We start from the raw sequence: 15,883 nt of genomic DNA on the forward strand, positions 1-15,883 counted from the left end.
CAAGCAATATTTCATCATCAAGTTCAGGCGTCAAGTGACCCTTACAAGTTACATAAGCAGGAGAAGCATGTGGCAGTTTGAACAATGCTCTTCACACACATTACAGATGCTTGCCATAAATCACCAGGCTGCTGACCCTGTCCACACCTGAGGCTATGCTGTCCACACCCTGAGGCTATACAAACAGCGAATATCAGGCACCCAGCAATGTCATAACGATAAACCAGCAGAAGCTCTCGTAAACTGTGCAGGTGTCTAGTTAAGGAGTAGGCAATGGACCAATATACAGTAACAGTCCACTGTGATAATTAGAAGGTGAAGGACAGTCAGACTATTCATTATTGCCATGGTTACTGTAATCTGTATATTTCACCTGATTAGCATTAATTAGTAAATATTACCTAATCAAAAGGAATATACATGATATACTGCCATCATCAATCAGACTTAATGATGGCATCATAAGATATTTCAAGGGCAAATATTTCTCTCTCAGTAGGAATATACTGAACACACATTTGAATGATACACATTCCCAATGGTACAGTAGGGGTCTATTCTACCATGACTTCAGTAAATACTGGATTGTGATTGGTTAATCAAAGTCATTCAAAGGTATATAATCAAGATTTTCCAACACAGTATGTATTTTTGCAAAATCTTAATAACGCGGTCATGGTAGAATGTAGATAAACGTACTGTGTTGGAAAATCAGAGGTATATAATGAAATAATAATAGCTCTAATTTTTTTAATTTAAAACCTCACGCTACGCGTTCGGTATTAAATCAAATTTAGAGCTATTATAATTTCATTATATACCTGATTTTCCAATACAGTATGTTTATCTCCTAAATACCTAACTCCTTAAAAGAAGCCAAACATGGGGGATTTATCTTGGATTCCATACTAAGTGCCCTTACAGGGAAATTGAGAAAACATTTGTAATTTGTTCAACATGTTGAAAGTTAACAGTCTATTTAAAAGTTTTCTTTCTTAAATTTCACAGGTATTTTTGAACTTATACCACATATACAAAGGTATGAACTCAAGAATGGCGTGAGTACACTTTAACGCCATTTTTAGCAATATTCCAGCAATGTCACGACAGGGGACACCAGAAATGGGGAAGCGAACCTGGGTCCTCAGCGTGACGCGCTGATGATTTAGCCATTAGGCTACCCCACTGGCCCCTTAACAGAGGAAGCCAACAGCCACAGGGTGTGATGGGCAACTGCAAGGATCACAAGGAAGGCAGGGAAATGAGCAATACCTAGTGATAGTTACAGGAACCCTGATATGATACGGTATCATTCATTTATCTGATGATGAAGTACATTCTGTCATTTCTCTGAAACATGTGTTCCTAAGAATGAAGAAGTTAACATGCATAATTTTCTCCCCTAGGGTCAAATATTGGATTTAGATTGTAGCAAGATAAACAGCTGTCCCATTCATTATATATTTAATAGCATATAAGAACATATGGCAGTTATGATAAGCAGCATGTCATAGAGTCTCCCCTAACAGCTACCAGTACAATACAATACACCAAGACTCTCTTAAACCAGTACAATACAATACACCAAGACTCTCTTAAACCAATACAATACAATACACCAAGACTCTCTTAAACCAGCACAATACAATACACCAAGACTCTCTTAAACCAGTACAATACAATACACCAAGACTCTCTTAAACCAGTACAATACAATACACCAAGACTCTCTTAAACCAGTACAATACAATACACCAAGACTCTCTTAAACCAGTACAATACAATAAAACCAAGACTCTTGTCAACTAGTACAAGACAATACTACAAAGACTCTCTTAAACCAGTACAATACAATAAAACCAAGACTCTTGTCAACTAGTACAAGACAATACTACAAAGACTCTCTTAAACCAGTACAATACAATAACACCAAGACTCTTGTCAACTAGTACAAGACAATACTACAAAGACTCTCTTAAACCAGTACAATACAATAAAACCAAGACTCTTGTCAACTAGTACAAGACAATACTACAAAGACTCTCTTAAACCAGTACAATACAATAAAAACAAGATACTTGCCAACCAGTACAGTGCTATAATACAAGGACTCTATTCAACAAGTACAATGCAATATAACCAAGACTTTCGTCATCCAGTACAATACTATACCACAGAGACTCTATTTAACAAGTACAATACAATACCACAAAAACTCTCTTCAACCAGTAGAATACAACAAAGACTCTATTCAACAAGTACAATACTGTACAACAAAGACTCTCGTCACCCAGTACAATACTATACTACAAGGATTCTATTCAACAAGTACAATAGAATACAACAAAGACTTTCATCACCCAGTACAATACCATACTACAAAGACTCTATTCAACAAGTACTTTCCATCCAGTTAATTACAACATTGTGAAGAATATTCTCTGCACAACGTACATAACGCCATTACACTAAAGCACTTCTCATGCTCATCACACCATAAAAACTTCATCAAACTGAACCATGCTAGCTCACAACTTAACTTTCTATTCCTGATCAACCACAAACAGTTTCTGTAATCAATGGTTTAGCCCCGCATCAATGTCACAGTTCCTCTGGCATTGATACACAGACAAGTCTATTGTTTCTGTTATTGATTTAGACGTGACACTGCATTCCACATAGTCCTGTAGATTACCATGGGAGATGACTGTCCACCAGATTTCCATGGTAACTGCATCCTTCCAGTTCCACAACAGATTCTCATTTCAAAACCATTTAAGTCTCAGGGGGTACGGAGGGCTTAAGTCTACCACTGCCGTTTCTCCCTAGGGATCAGCTGCAGAATGTAATGTGTATCATTATCAAAGCATAGTGCTGTGATTACCAGTCCAATATTCTATTTAGCTGCTAAATTCCTATAGGGTAATATAAATAAACTGCCTGAAAGAATATTCATCAAAGCTTTCTGAAATATCCACTTTTAGTCATTTAAAGCATTTACCAGGCTTTGAAGCATTTTTAGTATCAAAGCCTGAAACTATGTTAAATATCTTAAAAGGGTCCCAAAATAAAATGACCAAAAATGCATTAATATCAATAATAATTCCATAAATGTCAGAGATTAAATCATCATGTTTACTTGGCAATGAATCCCATGATTATAGTTTAATATTGTCCAGGAGCTGAGCAGGAAAAGGATTGAAGTGCAAAACAATCTATGGTTATAAACTAGTTTCCACACATCCATTCATGTTTCGATCAACATATTCATAATATCTATCAGCCATCCATTTTGATTAGATACTATGTGTATTGAACTATGAACTATCCATTTATTGTAAAACATGTACCAGTGAAAAGAAATGAAGTTATGAAAAAAAAGGACCCACAATGAACTGTCCATCAGGTCACACCTGTCAAAGTCCTGGACCCTCAACATCCTTAAGGTCACACCTGTCAAAGTCCTGGACCATCAACATCTTTCAGGTCTCATGTCAGTCCTGGACCATCAACATCCTTCAGGTCACATCTGTCAAAGTCCTAAACCATCAACATCTTTCAGGTCTCATGTCAGTCCTGGACCCTCAACATCCTTCAGGTCACACATGTCAAAAGTCCTTGATCCTCAACATCCTTCAGGTAACATGTCAGTCCTGGGTGCCGTTCCACTAACCGATCTTAGCCCTATGCCAATCGTAAACCCCTAAAATCCCAATCTTAGTGTGACGTTACGATCGGCATACCGTTCCACTAACCAATCTTACCTAAGTCAATCGTAAAGTTAAGATTCAAAGTCTAAGCTGCTCATGACCAACTTAGGATAGCTAAAATCAATCGTAGAGAAACCAAAATGGTGGCTTTCCTATTCTATGTGAAAAATAAGAGCGAGCATTTCACCGTGAGCGTCCCCTAAAGTCCCCCATGAAATGAATTTGTATATTTCTGTGATGTAAACAAACACTGCGCTGAACAAGCCTTACAAATGTCTGGCCAGTCTGACCACTGTCGCCATGGGAACACAACCCGAAGCGAAGTTGGTGTAACACATTTGTACAACAATATTGCAACGTCATGGTTAAGAATAGGGACAGCCGTGAAGTGAACAATGTTCTGAAGCAAAAAGATACAAATATGCTTGATTTCACTGGGCATATTTGGTGGGGATTCAGAAGGCAGGCCGCGTGTTATTCAAGACCACTGACAGATTCTACATAACGCTATAGCCTCACGCCTTGTTTATTCTGATTGACAAGGTTCAGGCACATATTAAAAGCTCTGACACAATTGACAGACTTAAAACCTGTTCTCAGTATATTACTTATAATCTCGGCTGTAAATATTCTCGTGTAAATTATAGATCTGTACACAGCGCTTTGAGCATGCCTACTGATGTGGAAAAGGCGCACTATAAATATGTAATTATTATTAATATATTATGCTTGATACCCAGCGTTCTCACGCACTTGCACCTGAAACCAAGGTGCTCAGTACCCTAATATTTTGCTCTAGGTTTTTTCTCCACGTTTACACTTGGTTGGAAAAATACCCATGAAGGACCGTGTTAGAATATTGAACTTCAATAACCCATGCCTGTCGTAAGAGGCCACTTACGGGATCGGGTGGTCAGGCTCGCTGTCTTGGTTGACACATGTCATCGGTTCCCAACTGCGCAGATCGATGCGCATGCTGTTGATCACTGGATTGTTTGGTCCAGACTCGATTATTTATAGCTAAGATACATAGCGTTCACTAACATGAACGCTCATGTTAGTGAACGCTATGCATCTTAGCTAGATTATTTACAGACCGCCGCCATATAGCTGGACTGTTGCTGAGTGCGGCGTAAATCTAAACTCACTCACTCACTCAATTGGTTCGTAAACTACTTTGTATCATTTGCTAGACTATGCAAAGGGATAACGCCTCGCATTCCTCTATCTCTCGCAGACGAATATTCCTGCAAATTGCACAGTGTGTAATCAGCTAGATGATGTTGCTCATTTTTCCTGCATTGTCAAAATATTTAACTCATCGTAAGGCGATGGTGGGATCTTTGACAGCTTAATATTGACCTCTCCTTGACTGGATTGTTGTGTACAAGTAATATCACTCGCAAGGATGTTCAGAATGTCATTCTTGCTTACATTAAAAGCTTGTGGCAGCTTTACTACTTTTAAACATGTATAAACGTAGCAAACCTTTATGATGGGCAAGGTGTAAATGGGCCCAGTTGCCCGAACACCTATGAAACTTTCAATTATCCATCCATCCATCTCGCACGAAAGAGTCTCGATCTAAGCTTGGATCGGATCGTAAGATCGGGACCGGCTACGATCGGCCTAAGATCGGTTAGTGGAACGGGTGTAACTTTTAGCTAAGGCGATTGTAAAATTGGCGTAACTTGCTAAGATTGATCTTAGATAAGATCGGTTAGTGGAACGGCACCCTGGACCCTCAACATCCATCAGGTCACACCTGTCAAAGTCCTAGACCCTCAACATCCTTCAGGTCACACCTGTCAAAGTCCTGGACCCTCAACATCCTTCAGGTCTCATGTCAGTCCTGGACCCTCAACATCCTTCAGGTCACACATGTCAAAAGTCCTTGATCCTCAACATCCTTCAGGTAACATGTCAGTCCTGGACCCTCAACATCCATCAGGTCACACCTGTCAAAGTCCTAGACCCTCAACATCCTTCAGGTCACACCTGTCAAAGTCCTGGACCCTCAACATCCATCAGGTCACACCTGTCAAAGTCCTAGACCCTCAACATCCTTCAGGTCACACCTGTCAAAGTCCTGGACTCTCAACATCTTTTCAGGTCACACCTGTCAAAGTCCTGGACCCTCAACATCTTTTTCAGGTCACACATGTCAAAGTCCTAGACCCTCAACATCCTTCAGGTCACACCTGTCAAAGTCCTGGACCCTCAACAACTTTCAAGTCACACCTGTCAAAGTCCTGGACCCTCAACATCCTTCAGGTCACACCTGTCAAAGTCCTGGACCTCAACATCCTTCAGGTCTCATGTCAGTCCTGGACCTCAACATCCTTCAGGTCACACATGTCAAAAGTCCTTGATCCTCAACATCCTTCAGGTAACATGTCAGTCCTGGACCCTCAACATCCATCAGGTCACACCTGTCAAAGTCCTAGACCCTCAACATCCTTCAGGTCACACCTGTCAAAGTCCTGGACCCTCAACATCCATCAGGTCACACCTGTCAAAGTCCTAGACCCTCAACATCCTTCAGGTCACACCTGTCAAAGTCCTGGACTCTCAACATCTTTCAGGTCACACCTGTCAAAGTCCTGGACCCTCAACATCTTTCAGGTCACACATGTCAAAGTCCTAGACCCTCAACATCCTTCAGGTCACACCTGTCAAAGTCCTGGACCCTCAACAACTTTCAAGTCACACCTGTCAAAGTCCTGGACCCTCAACATCCTTCAGGTCACACATGTCAAAGTCCTAGACCCTCAACATCCTTCAGGTCACACCTGTCAAAGTCCTGGACCCTCAACATCCATCAGGTCACACCTGTCAAAGTCCTAGACCCTCAACATCCTTCAGGTCACACCTGTCAAAGTCCTGGACTCTCAACATCTTTCAGGTCACACCTGTCAAAGTCCTGGACCCTCAACATCTTTCAGGTCACACATGTCAAAGTCCTAGACCCTCAACATCCTTCAGGTCACACCTGTCAAAGTCCTGGACCCTCAACAACTTTCAAGTCACACCTGTCAAAGTCCTGGACCCTCAACATCCTTCAGGTCACACATGTCAAAGTCCTGGACCCTCAACATCCTTCAGGTCTCATGTCAGTCCTGGACCCTCAACATCCTTCAGGTCACACATGTCAAAAGTCCTTGATCCTCAACATCCTTCAGGTAACATGTCAGTCCTGGACCCTCAACATCCATCAGGTCACACCTGTCAAAGTCCTAGACCCTCAACATCCTTCAGGTCACACCTGTCAAAGTCCTGGACCCTCAACATCCATCAGGTCACACCTGTCAAAGTCCTAGACCCTCAACATCCTTCAGGTCACACCTGTCAAAGTCCTGGACTCTCAACATCTTTCAGGTCACACCTGTCAAAGTCCTGGACCCTCAACATCTTTCAGGTCACACATGTCAAAGTCCTAGACCCTCAACATCCTTCAGGTCACACCTGTCAAAGTCCTGGACCCTCAACAACTTTCAAGTCACACCTGTCAAAGTCCTGGACCCTCAACATCCTTCAGGTCACACATGTCAAAGTCCTAGACCCTCAACATCCTTCAGGTCACACCTGTCAAAGTCCTGGACCCTCAACATCCTTCAGATCACACCTGTCAAAGTCCTGGACCCTCAACATCCTTCAGGTCACACATGTCAAAGTCCTAGACCCTCAACATCCTTCAAGTCACACATGTGAAAGTCCTGGACCCTCAACATCCTTCAGGTCACACCTGTCAAAGTCCTAGACCCTCAACATCCTTCAGGTCACACATGTCAAAGTCCTAGACCCTCAACATCCTTCAGATCACACCTGTCAAAGTCCTGGACCCTCAACAACTTTCAAGTCACACATGTGAAAGTCCTGGACCCTCAACATCCTTCAGGTCACACATGTCAAAGTCCACGACCCTCAACATCCTTCAGATCACACCTGTCAAAGTCCTGGACCCTCAACATCCTTCAGGTCACACATGTCAAAGTCCTAGACCCTCAACATCCTTCAAGTCACACATGTGAAAGTCCTGGACCCTCAACATCCTTCAGGTCACACCTGTCAAAGTCCTGGACCCTCAACATCCTTCAGGTCACACATGTCAAAGTCCTAGACCCTCAACATCCTTCAGATCACACCTGTCAAAGTCCTGGACCCTCAACAACTTTCAAGTCACACATGTGAAAGTCCTGGACCCTCAACATCCTTCAGGTCACACATGTCAAAGTCCACGACCCTCAACATCCTTCAGATCACACCTGTCAAAGTCCTGGACCCTCAACATCCTTCAGGTCACACCTGTCAAAGTCCTGGACCCTCAATGGACTGTTTTACATCACACCTGCCTGTCAACAACTACGTTGCATCTCACACTTATACCCTGCAACTTCATCAAACTGAACACTGATAATGGCTTCCTACATATTCAGCTAACAGTAACTGATGAATCTACACGCTGCGGACAGTGAAGTGTACTGGGATTCAGCTGCGACAACGTCTCATCCATTGGCTGCCATGTAGAAACCATAACCATATCTCAACATTGTCATGGGACGTCACTGTAAACCCATATCTGAATCAGCGAACACATTGTCTTGTCTGTGGTTGTAACTACATCTACAACTGCAACAACAACTACATCATAAACTAATTGTTTCTATCTAATGTTTCAGATATTAACAATGACTAACATGATAAACAAGAACGTTTGCTTTCATGGTTTATCTATGCAAATCTATTTATTACAAGTGCTTGTAAAGAAAAGGGGACATGCATTTAATAGAAACAGTTCAATGTTTAGCGAAACTTGATTACAATAATTTTTAAATTATATATTGCTTAGAATTCAACATGACAAATGTGAAAATATCTTTCAATCAAACATGTCAGAGAAAACCTAGAAACAATGCACTGCATCCCAGTGCAGACGACACTCTGGCAGACGTCTTGCCACATCAATCTTCCAGTCACAGAAACATGCCAACAATCACAAACATGGACAAATTGCACTGTGATATGTGGAGCCTCTGACTGGTTAAGGCAGGAACTTAACAAATGGGAGACCCCAGAGCCTATTTGCATACAAATTGAAAATGGATGCAAAACTCAGAGTTCATCCACAGGAACGCAGAATTCTGTTAGCACGACTAGGAATGAGCACTGGTATTCTATAATTTGGCACCATTTAAAATACATATTTACATGTACCCAGTACTCAATTTAAAAACCCATACATAACTACTTCTAGCACAATCTCTTGGGTAATTGTTTCTGCAGGGGAACTTCATTTCTATTTTAACTGATGGCCTCTGACATAGTTTTTTGCCACTTTTCTTAACCTTTGACATCTACAATGTAACATGTTAAAGGCTCTCAATTGCATAGACCCTGAAAAACCAAAGCCTGGCATTTATTTCCTGATAATAAGAGAGTTTATTACGTAAGCATATTTTTCCAGCTACCTGATTGGTCTAGAGGCGGTCATGTGACAGTCGACAGAAAAGCATATTGACTCCAACCCAGGTCCGACCAAAAGTCATATTGACTTGAGTTACTGAAAAAAGATTTTGTTTAAGTGAGGGCGTCAAGCTATGATGTCATTCTATCGTTTACATGTCACAGTATTGTTGACAATACTGTTAGCAGTGAGTGAACGCTGTAACCCCTAAGCTACCCCATTGCCTGATCATGAAATGCAGAACATCAAGTTAAATTGTTGATAACTGGATAAATAAGTTGGATGATATGTAGAGAGAAAAGAAATAAAATATTTCAATAATTCAAATGTGGAAACATTATGTCAAATGGACGTGCTGAAACGCTGATCAGACAGTTGATGGACTAGCACACCACACAGAGCTTACAAGCCTTCATATTCAGAATGTTCAGGAAGCCCTTTGATGATCAGAAGGAAATCTGAAATGTCCTTTTTAATTTTGCTCTTTCAACTTACCTAACAAAATCTTGCTTGGCACTGGCAGGTTCACTAAGCATGTAGGCTTAAGTGGATAAGGTGATGGAATCTATAAGTCTACAATGATTGGCTAGAGGCCACCCATAAGGACTTAAAGTGCATATGTACCAGCTTACGAGCCACCAAACTAACCAGATATTGTCATTGTGCAGTAATTGTCCTCAGAACTGTTCACAGAGGCAGTGTTATAATGTCTGGGAAATCGTGCAACATAACACTCTCACTGTCAACATGTCACACACTATTCCATTAATAAGTACATGGATTACGGGGCCTAGATTTTCGAAGCTCTCTTAGTGCTAAGATAGTCGTAAGTTAATGTTAATGTATGGCACTTACGACTATCTTAGCGTTAAGAGAGCTTCGAAAATCTAGGCCCTGGAATATATACTGCTCAAAAGATGTTCAAGAACATCTGATTCTTTCATATCACTAAGGTTACGTGTCATTCCGTGACATGATTAACAAAAGACATGATAGTAATGTGAGAGTCAGGTGTTCCTGAACATGCTCCAGTACTTATTGAAAAGATGATTCCCCACATGGGTACAATGAGTGAAGCCTATTTCTGGTGTCCCCCCGCCTTGATATTGCTGGAATATTGCTAAAAGCAGCATAAAACTAGACTCACTCACTCTTGAGAAGAACTGACATTTGGCACTATTTACCATGTTAACATGCTAACCCTGCTTAAAGGCTGCTACCTTTCTTTATTACAGCATATTCTATCTCAGTGTTTAAAGGTATTTGCCTTAGTAGGCACCCTGGGCTCTTACAGTTAGAAACAACAGCAGGGGTTCGTATTAGTGGTGGTCCGATTAATTGAAATAATCGAAGATTGGTCGCAATGACTAAACGACCAAGCAATCAATCATGTTTTCTCATAATCGAACACAAAAGCATTTGGAACACTTGTTTGTTTTAACAATATGTTTCACAGGGTTGGTTTTGTCTGTTACATTTCAAAAGCACTACAAGCTCGTTCCAAGTCAGGATTGAATTTATCTTAAAGACTCCTGGAAATTTATGTTCCTAACATACTGGTCATCCTTTAAAGATGTAAAATTTGCAAATGCCTTTTGTGCAATTTGCAAAAAAAACTCGATAGAACTACATGTTCTTTTTGTGCATTAAAAAACACAACCAGGAAAATTTGATAAATGATGCTAACCAATTATTTGGGATGATTGAGCAGCTGTAATGAACCAATCATCAATGTATGAGATTTTAACCAATTCCCAACACTAGTGAATATTTAAACAATACAAGAGTTGAGCTGTCAGAGAATAAAGTAAAGAGAATAATCTTTTTGCAACATATTTCCATTGATTAGTTGTCAAAATGGATGATCAAGTCCACAACCCATCAGTCGAACAATACTTCATGATCTCTGAATGATTCCTGTTTAACTTGCATACCTGTATTTCACAGTAGTTCTACATGTACTGATTGACACAGGTAACACATATACATAACAGAATTGCAGTGAATCATGCATTAAATTGGCAATACATCTCAATTAATTAATTCCTATTTTGACTTTGTGCAACATGTTCCAGACTTGGGACTACACAGAACAGATACAAATAGGAAGCCACACTGATGAAACAGCATATTAAAAATAATTTTAAAAATTGCCCAAAACAAGCCCAAAGAATGGAACAGAGAAAGTAAAAATACGTAAAATATTCAAAGAAAAACTATCACTACCAAATGTGAATGACAACTTATGATTAGATGGCTAAAAAGATTATCTAGAGCTCTTATACCATACCAAAGAAATCACAGACTGTCATATTAAAGAGTGTTGACTGTACTGAGTGTCAACATAGTTGATACATAGATTACTTGCCGACTGACCTAGAACTGTACAATGGGCACTCATTTGAGTTGGACCGACATGGTGAATTTGGTAAGCCCAATTCTAATGACATGATGCCCAAAACAGCCATCCAATCATATTACATTAATCATAATGATCAAGAAAAAGACAGTGCCTAGTTGGTGATAAGAAACACGCACTGATGAAGCAGGTAATATAAATTCTGACTGACTGACTGAGTTTGGTTTTACGCCGCTTTTAGCAATATTCCAGCAACATCACGGCGGGGAACACCAGAAATGGGCTTCACACATCGTACCCATGTAGGGATTCGAACCCGGGTATTCGGCGTGACGAGCCAACACTTTAACCACTACGCTACCCCACCGCCCCATATAAATTCTGAAGCATGTTTAGTGTCATTGCACCCGCCTCACACAAAAGTACTGCAGCTTACACTATGTCAATAATGCTGAGGTTTGCAATTAACAAATGTACTTGGGCGTTCAGTAACCTTCCATTTCTACAGCTTCTTGAAGAGTATAAGAATTAAGTGTTCCTTCAACAGAAAACACTGGATAACATATTGTTTCAAACTGCCACCATTTTTTATCTTTTAAACATTCTTTTTCAAACTTCACTTCAAACAAAACGCAAAATATTAAACAGCTATACTAACATGACAGACATTCCGAGTTTGGTCAAGTGGTTTCCAAGAAGTATAAGTTATAACACCCTAAAGCTGTGCACAGTGATGAAGAACAGGTCATAATACCCTACACAAACATATTAAAGGTCACATGCAACCAAAACATCAAACATAAGTAAAACACAATTATCACTTATTCATGACATATAATATACATTGCTCATTATGAAAAAACATATAAACAAAATTATAAGCGTACAATCGCAAATCAAAAGTGCAATATTTTGTACTTGGGTGTACTTCCCAAGAAACGAAGCAGCCGGGATACCAAACCCAGTCAGAGCGGGTGGGTGTGCACTCAAGTGTAACGGCTGGTTCATTTGCAGATGCCCTCACAGCTCATTGGGTGTATATATAGAGATGTTGGGTTTTGTAAATACATGCTCATTTTTTGTGTATAACATTTTACAATCAACAGACATCATAACATGTCATGTGTTCAAGTATCACACCTGCCTGTCTGTGTAATTACGTAACGTGACAGAGACCGAACTCGGGCCATAAATCATTGTGTTTTGTTTATTCAGTATAGCCTGATAGGTGATAGTTCAATTTGCATGTGGTCAGTGATTGAAGTTGTGTATTGAATATTGTCATTAGCTGACAGGCAGGCAGACACATAGGTGTCAATAAAACAGACATTGAGTTTTGTCTGTGACAACGACATATCTATATCACAGTTAGAAATTCTGTCAATGCTAAACAATGACATTGCTTTAAGTATCGAACTGAGAAAGTGACTCGGTAAGAAGAACGTATGGTGAAATAGACAAATGAAATTATATAAACAGTTAAATCGGTAATATACTGTCATAACATATAAAAAGCTCAGGCCTGTGAAATATCAACAAAACATTAGAAAAATAGCTCACACCAAGCCTTCACCGAGTATTCACTGGACAACCCGCTTCTAATCTGCGCGAACCTATTTCACTGCGCATGTGCTATGACCGCAGCCCAGCCCAGCTGTTGAAACCACTTTTCCCCCCAAACGCTGGGGGAAAATTAGTGATTCGTTTGAACTCCGATTTCGCGTGTTTTTTTTCATCACGTTATTTTTCAACTTTATAAGTTGAATTTGCATTTTTGATGATTTGTTTCGGTAAGTCCATACCGAAAAGGTATCAGAATCTGCAAAGTTGTGTTTTACGTTGCATGTGACCTTTAAGTTAGATATTTCCATACCAATTAGTCAACGGGTTTCACCTGAACATGTTCAGGTGGTACAAACATACTTTGATCTCTTCGCAAAACATCTTTTATTCATTTTATCTCGTATACAGCTTTTGGTATATATGGTGTAGGTATTGAATATTGCAAGCATTCTCTGTAATAAGTGCACTCAAATGCATATATAATGCTTATCATGCAACATCATTAATACCCTGATCAGTGAATCAGAGTGCTCTTGAGTTTTACTCAGCTTTCTGGGGAGTATACAACATAAGCTGATTGTGAAGTGCGAGGAGGTTCAAGATCACATTATGAGGACCACATACCACCAGGTACCCCTTCACAGCTGGATGAATATCGGAATATCACAAAGCCAACTGCCTATGGTGACACCATATGTGCTCAAGTGTATGTTAGGACCAAAACCATGTACCACCTCGCAGGTCTGACATATTGACAGCCAATTACGCTAACTATAACAATAACTTTTATGCAATAAATCTCATATTACATTGATTTTAATCATACTGCTTTAGAAACTAACTTGTATTTAGCAACAGATGGTTAACATATTGACTTAATCATCATGTGTGGTGTATTATTCATGTGTGTTGTTTGCTCATATAATTGGATCTGATCAGCATACTGTGTATATTATTTGGAAATTAATTTTGCTTATCATGTACTTCAAATTCAGGGATCACACAAACGTGTGAAAGACCCGAAGGTCATAATGGTCTCCATTTCATGCAGTTTAGCCCTTCATGATGGTTTCACAGACTTTACCATATGTTGTGGTTGATAGGTACAGATCCATACAGACTTTGTGTGGGCAATGTTGCCCTTGTGTAATTAAAACGTTCATTAATTACTTAGTTGAAAAACAAACAAAAAATTGGGTCAGAGACATATATGATTGTATTTTTTAGAGACATAAATCATATTTGATAGAACCCAAATCTTACTACCCATTCATATTTAGTACACAGGACAAAATGTTTCACAATACTTTATAGATTTTGATCATTACCTTCATTTCAGTCAGAGAACCAGTAGAGTAAACTTTAATAATAATTAAGCCCCTTTGAAGATGTAATGAGATATTAAATTATTTAGTTTAATCCACTTTCGTCAAAAAACCAAGAATATGATTCAAATAAGGATGTATTTCCGGGTATGTGCTCTCCATATGAGACCCTAGTCCAGCATATAACTAGACGACTTTGCACTAGATCTATACCAAGGTGTGCTCGATGTAGGCCTTGGCTGGATTACGAGTTTATTCATATGAACTAATCAGACCCTAGTTTATTATAACCACATTGCAATGTTACAATATCACCACATCTCTTGTTGGCTACTAAACTACATCATCAAGACTTCTCTTTCAAAAGACACGTCACTAAATAAGAAGTTGTTTTATAGTGTTTATGTGACGAACAGCTCAACGTGCGATCAGACAAAACGCCAGTATTACCGTAAGCTGTCAGGACAGCTGTCGCTGTTAACAGGTGTCTCATGTCGAACCTTTGGGTGATCCACTTACCGTTCCGCTCGCTTCGTGTGTAGATTTTATCGACAAGCAGATGAGCAAAGATGTAATCCACAAGACGCAGTCGTTGTATTTCATCTTTCCGCCGCCCTAGCCCTACACGCCCGTCTAAGCCAACTGGCTCTCACAGTCTGTCCACACACCAACTTTCCCAACTTACAACCCACATGACCAGCAGCTAAAGCATTACCGACCGGTAAATGTCTTGACGCTGCTGATTGGCTAGTCGTAACCAATCCAAGATAGTCTTACAAAGCGTTGGGCCTACCACTTCGGAGAAATAATCCCATTGACTGCTGCGATTTCCAGAAGATTGGCTCGTAATGGGAAAGCAATGTTGAAAGGAAATTGCCGGGCTAATAGTGGCCTATACTAGGCTAGATAACGACAGTCTGTTTACACAGAACCATGCTCACAGATTAAAAAAAATACATATACAGGTGGTAGGGCAAGGAAAAGGAAACTGTCCTAAAATCGTACACGTACTGTAATATTTTATTTTGCGTTCCTTGACTAAAGCGATATATTGAACGATATTGCAGCTCTTCTGAAGGTAACGCAAACGTATTAGATTTAATATGAGTCTAATGAGATAAGGTGATCTGTTCTAAGATAGAGTTGCAATTTTGCTTTACAAGCAAACCATGTTTCAAACTAAATAGAATGATCTTGTTAATTAGAAACACGATCATGAAAGTAAAGTTATTTTTAAACCGTTTTCGCACATATTTTTACGTGGACTCTGTCTGGTACCTAACGTGTTTGTTGTATAGCTATGGAATATTTCAACATCAGGTTTTTAAAATTTGTATGAAACTCTCGCTTAATAATTGGCCTTATCAGCTTAAAAACAGCTTACACTACCTCTTCACCGTAGCTATATCAAGGATTCGGAGTTAAAGTATTCAAGTATTTATAGCTTTAAGGCGATTTTACC

At 39.8% G+C, this 15,883-nt stretch overlaps 1 protein-coding gene across 4 annotated transcripts in view; it reads right to left on the reverse strand.

Moving 5' to 3' along the window:
• LOC124285375 (glutaminyl-peptide cyclotransferase-like) overlaps positions 1-15,132 on the reverse strand; it is a 41,150-nt gene extending 26,018 nt beyond the window's left edge. For 3 of the 4 annotated variants that reach the window (XR_006900805.1, XM_046721600.1, XM_046721599.1), the window contains exon 1: positions 14,941-15,132. Coding sequence is in view for 3 of the 4 variants with exons in the window: in XM_046721600.1 (XP_046577556.1) it covers positions 14,941-15,024 (84 nt within the window). In the remaining variant the exon portion in view is untranslated. The remainder of the gene's footprint in view (positions 1-14,940) is intronic. The other variant, XM_046721601.1, reaches the window with a different exon arrangement.
• Between the last annotated feature and the right edge of the window lie 751 nt (positions 15,133-15,883).

The sequence above is a fragment of the Haliotis rubra genome, unplaced genomic scaffold (genome assembly GCF_003918875.1).
Source record: "Haliotis rubra isolate DU_JTF1 unplaced genomic scaffold, ASM391887v1 Scf36, whole genome shotgun sequence".
NCBI lineage: Eukaryota > Metazoa > Mollusca > Gastropoda > Lepetellida > Haliotidae > Haliotis > Haliotis rubra.